Here is a 10,156-nt window from a genome sequence, read left to right as displayed (position 1 = left end):
TACTCACTTTTACTTGAGTGAAATTATCAATAATAATTATCAGTAGAAATACTCTGTACAAGTAAAAGGCCTGCGTTCAAAATGTTACTTGAGTAAAAGTACACAAAGGTGCCAATACTGTGGGTGCCTCGGGGCTAAAGCACCCAGGAGAAATGACGAGCACCCAACACCACAAACATTGTTTGTACCAAATTAACCACATTAAAGTAACAAAACCCCCCCTAAAAAAGTAACAAACTCGAACAAAAAAAAAAATGCGAGCGAGCATGCTTGCGCCCCCAGTAGCCCGTACATAAATCGGCGCCCCTGAAAGTACAAATGCATTAAAATATACTTAAAGTACCAAGAGTAAAAGTACTAAAATGTTTGAAAATAGCAGATCTACAAGCTCACAACGCGTCGCGATGCTAGACGTTGTGAGCTTGTAGATCGTCTATTTTCAAATAGCCTAGGTATAAAATAGGGCTAAAGTGGTTAATGTATGTTTTATAATATCATAATTTATATCTACAAAGTAACTAAAGTTTTCAAATAATTGTAGTGGAGTTAAGGTACAATATTTTCCTCAAGAGATGTAGTGGAGTAGAAGTAAAAGTATTGAAAATTGGCAATACTCCACTAAAGTAAAAACACCTAACATTTTTACTTAAGTACAGTACTTGAGTAAATTTACTAAGTTACTTTAAACCACTGACAATGAGTCAGAATGTGTGACTCACCATTTGTCATTTGTGGAGTCTGACTGAGTTTGTTTTAGTCAGCACCCTGTAGTGGACAGATTAGCGACCACGTGAGCACTTTAACATATACATCAGCTATTTGAAAATAGCAGATCTACAAGCTCACAACGCGTCGCGATGCGACGCGTTGTGAGCTTGTAGATTGGCTATTTTCAAATAAAATCTTGCGAGGAAATTATAATCTGGCAACCCTGGTTACAACAACAATAAAAAACCACAGACGTAATGGTGACTATAAATTACAGGGTCTTTAAACTGTAAGTTTGTGAGCAGGGAGGAGGAAACAAATGCAGACTGAAGAGGGCACAAAGGAACCGTTTAAAAGGTGGTTTATTGAAACAACACAAGCTTACAAGCAAGCAAATAAACAAACCCAGAGGGAAAATCTGAGACAGTGGCCCCAAAACAGGCAACAAATGATCAACCAGGTCATAAAATCAAGGCTGAAGATAGTTAACCCATTAAAACCGGGAACGCATCCTTGTAACCCCTTTAACCATTATTTTATACTTTGGCATTTCAAAAATAGCAGCTTGTAGATCTGCTATTTTTGAAAAATCGTGAAAATGTGTGCAAATCTTTGAATATATAATGTATTTATATATATATTTTAAAGCAAACGTTTTTTAATCCGATCAGTGCTTTTGGAGGGGGGGGGGAGCACTGCGGGTCCCTGGAGTGCCGTGCTTTGAGTTAGCTTGTAGATCTGCTATTTTTTGAAATATCGTGAAAATTGTAATAGCCAAAGAAATCTTAAGATGACACAGATGCGTTCCCGGTCTTAATGGGGTAAAACACACTAAACAATCAGGCAGAGGAGTGGGTGCTGAGAGTAGACGTATACAGCAGTGGTTCCCAAAGGGGGTCCAGGGACCCCCAGGGGTCCTTGAGCCCCGGGCAAAACGAGCAGTTTAAATACTTAAAAAGCCACTTTGATAGAGGTTTGGGTTGTGTAATTACCTTGGCATGATGTAACTCCACAGGTGGACGAGAAAAAATAATTGCTCCATTGATTAGAAACTGATAATTCAATATATGCTCCTCATTGACTTACATTGTACGGTGTCGGTTAAACATCTCTCAAAGTCACTCTTTTCGAACAAACTAACACAAACAAAGCCGATTCAGACAATATAGAACATCACCAAACCCAGATTTTTTTCTAATCAATGGAGCATTTATTTTTGATTTCTTGTCCACTTTTGGGGTTACATCATGGCAAGGTAAATTCACAACCCAAAACTCTACCAAAGTGGTCTTGCCCTTTAAGACTTATTTCATATTTAGGCCTTTTCAAAAATAGCCATTCAACAAGCTCACAACACGTCACGATGTGAGCTTATAGATCAGCTATTTTTGAACATTTTGGGAAGATCTTACATTGGGGGACCCTGGCACAAAGTCTTTTCAGATGGGGGTCCGCAGCCCAATATGTATCAATTTGGAGGTCCTTGAATTTTTGAGAACCACTATAGTATATCTCTGCTATCTGGCAGAAACCAGCTAACTCCAAAATGTTCATTTTTCAGGAAATGAAAAAAAGTGGAGGTTTTGTTCATCATTGATAAGAACAGCTGAATGGACCTCCAAGCTCACAATGAGGTTGGAGGTCAAAAGGGGGTGGAGCCTAGAGTCAGCAAAACCAGCTAACTCCGGTGTAGTTAGCTGGTTTAGCAGAAAGTTTGAGGATCCAATGGAGTTAGCTGGTTTTGTCAGAAGCGCTTTTTAATGCTTTTCATTGGTTCAATATTTTTTTTTACCAACACACAGACGTAAAGGGTGTTCAATGGCCCTGATTTATGAAAATAAAATGCAAAAGCGTCAAATTGTTACAAATGTCAGACATGTAATTATATTATTTATGATATGATATAGGATACTTTGTTAAATTAAAAATGTGGGTTTTCGTTCCAAAAACCTTAACTTATATAGATAGTAACCATAATGGTTATGAAACAGAACAGGAACTTAAATACAACTCAACACGTTTCTTGGATTATTTATAGTTTAGTTAACTGAAACAAATAAATAAAACTAGGCTTTACAGAAACACCACAGAAACACCACAAAAACAACGATAACCGACTGAAACCATATTATGAGCTAAGTAAGACCAACTCAAATGTAAAATCATAGAGAAAATGTCCTTAGTTTTAGGGGGATTGGGGGTACGAATTTAAAAGTGAATACATATTTTTTCAATGTTTTTCTATTATTACACTAAAACTGTCACTAATAAAAACTAAAGATTAACCCATTAAGGCCTGAGGCCGATTCAAGAATGTTTTTCTAAATCCTAACAGTTTTTTGAAAAAAATATAAAATAGCAGATCTTCAAGCTCACTCGGCGCGGCACTCGGTGCCGTGCTATGAGCTTGTAGATCTGCTATTTTTTAATAGCCAAAATAAATCTAAAATGACACAGATGCGTTCACGGTCTTAATGGGTTAAGAGATAAATACTTTAGGAAAACCCCTTTAAAAACTAATTTCAAACTAAACAGAAGTTGAACACATGACATAAGACAATAAATTAATAAACACAAATCAGCCATTGCTGACTGACTACCCTGGATCCGTCCTCAAAGTCCTTAAGCCTGAGTTGATCTCATTGATGATCAACACGTCATTTACAGCTCAACAGAATTTACGTGCATTACTCCTGCCAACGAACCGTTTCTATGAATCCGTACAGCCGCCAGTCCCTGCACTGAATTCCCACTCGGCGATACACATGACACAAGTTTGAAGTCAATCGGTCAACTATAATTATAAAGTTTTATAAGCATATTATAATGTATTTTAAGCATCATTATAATGCATTATACACAAGGGCTTCATAGAAAGTGTTAGCAAACTCTTTAACCCATTGATACCTGGAACGCATCTGTGTCACTTTAGATGTCTTTGGCTATTTTTGAAAAATCCTGAAAACATTTTTTTTAGATTTTTTTCCAAAAACTGTTATGATTTAGATTTGTTTTAAAGAATCGCCTCAGGTCTTAATGGGTTAAGAAAAATAAATATGACCATTCACCGACTTGAACCGTAATATAACTTCAACTTGTCAATACGTTACAATGACACAATTCGCTTCCCTTTACTGTAATGTATGGTGGAACTATTTACAATTGCATATAGTCAGAGTTGCAATTTTATTGCAAATTTAGTAAATGAAATGTGAAAAAGGGCTGCTGAATTGTGACTTAGTCTTTTTGTACTGGTAAAAAAAAAAACGGGTCACTTGATCACACCTGGTTGATCCGCCTCGATGTCCAGAGGACCCTGGTGGTTGGATGTCAGACGTCACGCGATTCAGAGCTGGTTAACACAGCCTGTAAGAGAGACGAACACATTTGAAGCCAAAGAAACGGGACATTAACATGCATGAAACTAACTAAAAGTCGAGCACCGAGTAGAAATTAAAACGTAGGGTCCGATTGCCCGGGGCAAGTTTAAAGAAGAAAACTGCGGGCAGTTGTGATACACGACGACGATGACTGTTAGTCACCCGGACTAAAGCAAATAGAAGTTGAGCTGTCCGTTCGTTTTTTATACCGTATGAAAAAACGTGTTTTTCCCTATTCTGGCCGAAAATGACCAGAGAAAAACAATGTGACCCGGAAACAAAATCTGCGTTATACATCCGGCTCCGGGTGAGTGTGACGTAAGTGGAAAACGAAAGTGCTGATGAAAAATAAACAGACCCGCGCGATCACAGATTAAACAATGAAAATTCAAAAGAATGCATCAATGCGTTCTTTTGAATTGCTGGCAAGCAAGCGATGGATTTGAAAGAACGCATCAATGCGATCTTGGCAATCAATGTGTTAATGTTAACCCATTAAGTCCTGAGGCCGATTCTACAAATGCGTTCTGAATCAGTAGTTCTCAAACCTTTCCGTTTGTGTTCTAAAATAGCAGAAGTGATGCTCTGTTAGCTTGTATATCTGCTAGTTTTGAATAGCCAATGCTAAAATCTAAAATTACATGGATGCTTTCCCGATTTTACTGGGTTAAGATTTCACAGGCTGGGATTTCGTGTGAGTACATGATGATCAAGGCTGATCTCTTCCTGCTGCATGTTTGGCATCGGTCAGTGCACGTGAAAGCTACATATGTGTACATGTAACAATCCATTTTGTGAGGTTGTACGCAACGATCAGGAGCATACCAAGCGCAGACGGACACACACACATGCACGCACCGCAGTATGGAGTCACATTTTTTTTTAAAAGGGAAAAAAAGACTGACAAAGTACTTAAGCACCGTCTTAGTCTTACCCCAGGGGGGTCCCCACATGATTTTTTTGGGCGGTCCCCAGATGACAGTAAGGTGACAATTTAAAGACCTTTTTAATACCATATAAAAAAAGGAAAAAAGACTGCATCAAAAGTAATCAACAAACTACATTATAAAAACTGGTCAAACATTGGCCAAATTGACAAATAATATAAGAAAGAAGCGAACAAAATGGCAGATCTACAAGCTCACGATGCCCGTTGTGAGCCTGTAGATCTGCTATTATCACAATATTTAACTGTGGCACCAACTCAAACTAAATGTATTGTCTCAACTCCTACAACTCCAAGTGCTTGTCAGAGAGGGGGGGGTCCCCAGTTCATTTTTGAGTGGTGCCAACCACTCCTACATTTGACTTTGTCTGTGTGTCCGTATGTCCGTTCGTATGTCCGTCCGTATGTTTGAGCACGGCTGATTGGTCAAGCTTCACGTGACACGTGACAACATGTTGTTGCTGATTGTTGCGGATGCAACCAGTTACACTTTCAAAGGCACCACTCTCTTCACAGTGGGTGTGATTTTTTGGGGGGGAGGGGGGGGGGTCGTGGCCTGAAAAGGTTGAGAACCACTGATGTACATCCCTACAGCCTATAGCGGAAATATTATCATCCTGGACATGAGAGAAAAGGTACAGAGAATAGCACTTACTGAGGTCCTGGTGGTCTTCGGGTCCCTTCCGTTTAACGGAGATGGTCCTGGATGGGACGCGGCATGGGCGCACTTATGGTCCATTAAGTATCTATTACAAGAAAAACACTTCCCACAATGGTAACAGCTGAAAGGCTTCTCTCCAGTGTGACGCCTCTTATGTACTACGAGGGGATAGTGTTGAGCGAAACCTTTCCCACATTGGTCACAGCGGTAGGGTTTCTCTCCGGTGTGAACTCTCGTGTGTTTCACGAGGCCACCATCTGTAGCGAACCTTTTCTCGCAATGCTCGCAGGCGAAAGGCTTCTCTCCGGTGTGGGTCCTCATGTGTTTGGTGAGGCTGGTCGAGTGAGCGAAGCCCTTCCCACACAGGGCACAGCAGTAAGGCTTCTCTCCGGTGTGTATTCTCATGTGTGACGTGAGCTCAGACGTTTGAATGAAGCTCTTCCCACACTGGTCACAGCGGTGAGGCTTCTCCCCAGTGTGAATTCTCGTGTGGTTCTTAAGGGATTTTTTTTCAGTGAAGCGTCTCCCACATACGGAACAATGGTAAGGTTTCTCTCCGGTGTGGGTGCGTTGATGGGCTTGTAATGAACCATACTTACCGAAACACTTCCCACATGTTTCACAGTGGAAAGGCTTCTCTCCAGAGTGAATTTTCATGTGGCTCCTATAGTTACTCCTGTACGTGAAGCTTTTTCCACATTGGTCACAGGAGAAAGGCTTATCTCCGCTGTGAACTCTCTTATGTTCCCTGAGCTCAGACCCGTAATTGTAGGATTTTTCACATTGGTCACAGCAGTAAGGCCTCTCTCCGGTGTGAACTCTCTTGTGAGTCGCGAGGTCAAACATTCGAGTGTAGCTTTTTCCACACTGGTCACAGCGGTACGGCCTCTCTCCTGTGTGTGTTCTCTTGTGACGCTTAAGCATATGCGGATGGCGGTAGCCTTTTCCACAATCACAGATATAAGGTTTCTCCCCGGTGTGACTTCTCTTGTGCGATACGAGGTTATGCTTGTGCGAGAACGTTTTCCCACACTGCTCACAGCGGTGAGGCTTCTCTCCAGTGTGAATTCTCCTGTGCGATATGAGGTTACCAATAGAAGTGTAGCTCGTCCCACAATGGTCACAGTAGTGCGGCTTCTCTCCGGTGTGAAGTAGCTTGTGTTTATGGAGATTGGAGCTGTTCATGAATCTTTTCCCACACTCGTCACAGGTCACAGCCGAATGGCCTCTCTCCACTGTGAATTCTCTTGTGTGATTTGAGGCTGCCCATTTGAGTGCATCTGAACCCACAGTGATCGCAGTGGTAAGGCTTCTCTCCGGTGTGAACTCTTCGGTGTATTATGAGACGAGTACTTGTAGAGAAGATTTTTCCACATTGGTCACAGGGGTGACTTTTTGGTTTAACTGAGGACAGGGCAAGAAGAGCACCTGAGAAAGAAAACAGAAAACAAAGACCTGATAAGAACTGGCTTCATGCGTCATAGCCTTTGAGTTCAGAGCCAGCATTTTACTTTGAAATATTGGAATGTACCCAGTTCCTTGACATTTTGTTTTACTTACAAAAGAAGAAAAACACAATCAATATTTATCTCAAGGTTGTCTCTTTTAATGAGAAGTGGGTGATGATAACATATTAAAGCAAAGACACAGAGGGAGCATGAAACTTACGGAGTTCCTGCAGGCCGTCAGGTTCCTCCTGTTTGATAGGAAGAGCTGGTTCTGTAGAATCCATCTTCACCTGCAGTCTGGTCAACCTCACCTGCAGTCTGAACTTCATATACTTGTCTGTAATGAAGGAATTGAAATCCCATGGGGCATTTTGTTTGAAAAATGGGGTTTGCTAAATTAGACCTGCTGGTGGCGCTATAACAGGCCAATGTGAAAAGGGGGGCATTTCTTCCTCGGCCTAGTGGGAATGTGCGCGCAGAATTTCACGGAAATAGCACACTGCGTTCATGATTTGAGGAATTTTGGTCAAAACGGACCTATCCTGCAAACTTTAGAAGGCAATGTTAGCCAAGTAGGATGGAATATGAAATATCGGACACATCCATCTTGATCACATGACTATAGAGATACTGTGTACCGATTTGCGAGATTTTTGGACAGAATCTGAAGGAGTAAGAGCAAAAAAAATGTTTTACAAAAGTCAGCCTCCTGGTGGCGCTCTAACAGGGATATATGAAAAATGCTGGGCAAAGGTTTTTCCTTGGCCTCTATGGAGTGTGCGTGCAAAGTTTCACGCAGATCGGTGCAGTTATAGGTAAAAATGTGAATCGGCCTGTTATAGCGCCACCATGAGGCTGATTTGAAGGTTTTCAAATGGCATTTCTTCCTGGGCCAAGTGGGAATCTATGTGGACATTTTCACAGAAAACACATGCTGCGTTCATGATTTGAGGCATCTTTTTCAAAACGAACCAATCCTGCAAACTTTGTGAAGCCAATCTTAGCCAATCAGGATGGAATATAGTAAATCGGACAGATCTGTATTGATCACATGACTATAGAGATACTGTGTACCGATTTACGCACAAAGAAACAGAGAGAGCATGAAACTTACTGAGTTTCTGCTGGTCTTCAGGCTCCTCCTGTTTAATAGGGACAGCTGAGTCTGTAGAGTTCAGTTGGTCAATGACCTCACCTGTGTATTTGGTCATTTACTTTTTGATCATCGTGCAGAGCCAGTGCAGAGCAAGTGCACTAATCCTATTTGATTTAGATTTGATTTAGATTGATCTTGAGTGTAACTAGGGATGGAGATCAAGACCCAGTTCTAGGTTGACATACTGTAACCCTATGCTGTATAAATAGGTGGTATGGTCCTTTAAGGTTGAGCACGCCGGCAAGGAGTGAAGGGATTGTTCTCTTGTTTACATTCTGTTCTTGTATTGGGTAAAAGCGGGCGCGTTATAAACAGTTGGGACCCCATCTTTGCCGGTGCCTTACCCGTTAGCCTTATCTTAAAGGATAATTTTTTTCTTTCTTTTTCTTTGGTGAGATCTGACGTTCATAATGACAGAACACTATGCAAAAAAAACAAAAAACAGAAGTCTCGCTAGACGAGATTGAAATCTCGTCTAGCGAGACTTCTGTTTTTTTTTGGGGGGGGGGGGGGGGGGGGGACAGTGTTCTGTCATTATGAACGTCAGATCTCACCAAAAAAAATAAAGAAAAAAGCTATTACAATATGTGATCTAACCTAAGGCCTATCCGCGCACCTTTTAAGCTGTGGTGGCTCAGGGGTGGAGTTATGAAATTTTTCTACTGTACCATTCATCCTAAGATATCATAACGTCATAGACAGGGGTGCACATAACTGGTGCGCAGGTGCGCATGCGCACCCAAAATAAAAAATGCGCACCACATCAGGCGACGCGAGGCGCTTTTGCGCACCAACAGCTGGGACAGGAATTTCCAAGCTTTTATTTTTTAGCAAAACTAAAAAATAAAAGCCTGGAGATCGAGGCTAGGAATTTACTTCCTGAAGCCACACTCACACAATCACTCTAAAGCACCCGTCGGCCCCATGTACAGCCATTAGGCGCAGGGGTAGAGATATGACTCGCGTCGCCTCGCATCGCCTCGCATTGCCTCGCTGCCTGCACGCAGCCAGCAGCGGCTGTTAGAGGCACTCGTCACCGATGATGAACGAAATGAAATGAACAAAATATGCCGTGAACGTCCCAATCTGGCGGATAAAATCAGCGCAGCAGCACAGGGCACCAACCTTGGGGGCTTTATGTAACAGCGTGAGGAAAATAAAACGGCGAAAATCGGCGGAATTTAGAAGCAGAGCGTCCTTTTTTTCTCGCCCCCCCCCCCCCCCCCCCCGTTGACAAAACTGTCCTGTGGGCGCCGTGCTGAACACCCCCCCCCCCCCCCCCCCGTTGACAAAACGGGCTGAACCCCCCTCCCCCCGTTGACAAAACGGGACGGGCGCCATGCGCACCAAGTCACATGTCCAGGTGCTCTTCTGCGTACCAGACCTAAAAAGTTATGTGCACCCCTGCTCATAGAAAAGGTAAGAAAACTTTAGCCCAAAATTCTCCTTTAAGGTTTTCTTTTTTTTATGAGAAGTGGGAGATGAGAACATATTAAGGCAAAGACACGGACAGAGCACGAAACTTACCGAGTCTCTGCTGGTCTTCAGGTTCCTCCTGTTTAATAGGAACAGCTGGGTCTGTATAATTCATCTTCACCTGCAGTCTGGTCATTTTCACCTGCAGTCTGGACTCCATAGACTTGTCTGTAATGAAGGAATTGAAATCCCAGGGGAATACAGGATTAATTAACTCAACTTCAACTAGAAAAAGTGCTCCTCCAAGCACAGGTCTCCGCCAGGTCAGGTAGGTCATTGTGGGCCAGCAATGTTCGCCAATCAGAAGGGAATATGAAATATCGGAAGGATCCGTCTTGGACAAAATTTGTGGTAGTAATATAAAAAAAGAAAGAATGTTTT

The 10,156-nt window shown here is 42.0% G+C and overlaps 2 protein-coding genes across 3 annotated transcripts in view; both read right to left on the bottom strand.

The window, feature by feature from the left end:
• Positions 1-1,081: 1,081 nt before the first annotated feature.
• LOC311034591 (uncharacterized protein) lies at positions 1,082-7,032 on the bottom strand. Its single transcript, XM_084042472.1, has 2 exons — positions 5,690-7,032; positions 1,082-4,074 (listed from the first exon to the last, which is right to left on the bottom strand). Exons 1-2 carry the CDS (start codon positions 6,878-6,880, stop codon positions 4,039-4,041), a joined length of 1,227 nt encoding a protein of 408 aa, XP_083898598.1. The 5' UTR covers positions 6,881-7,032; the 3' UTR covers positions 1,082-4,038.
• LOC311034589 (uncharacterized protein) overlaps positions 6,900-10,156 on the bottom strand; it is a gene marked incomplete at its 3' end in the record, with an annotated part of 31,108 nt that continues 27,851 nt past the window's right edge. For both annotated transcript variants that reach the window (XM_084042469.1, XM_084042470.1), the window contains exons 12-14: positions 9,827-9,943; positions 7,364-7,480; positions 6,900-7,123 (exon numbers count right to left, since the gene is read on the bottom strand). In XM_084042469.1, the coding sequence (XP_083898595.1) occupies positions 6,900-7,123; positions 7,364-7,480; positions 9,827-9,943 (458 nt within the window). The remainder of the gene's footprint in view (positions 7,124-7,363; positions 7,481-9,826; positions 9,944-10,156) is intronic.

The sequence above is a fragment of the Gymnoscopelus microlampas genome (genome assembly GCF_963454915.1).
Source record: "Gymnoscopelus microlampas genome assembly, chromosome: 19".
Classification (NCBI taxonomy): domain Eukaryota; kingdom Metazoa; phylum Chordata; class Actinopteri; order Myctophiformes; family Myctophidae; genus Gymnoscopelus; species Gymnoscopelus microlampas.
This window is presented reverse-complemented; position numbering and strand designations above follow the sequence as displayed.

Bases quoted from the DNA above. Each gene is read 5' to 3' on its own strand.
- LOC311034591 (XM_084042472.1), bottom strand. From the start codon at position 6,880: ATGAACAGCTCCAATCTCCATAAACACAAGCTACTTCACACCGGAGAG. The intron at 4,075-5,689 runs GTAAGTGCTATT...TCTCTCTTACAG, and splicing joins CGAAGACCACCAGGACCTCA to GCTGTGTTAACCAGCTCTGA.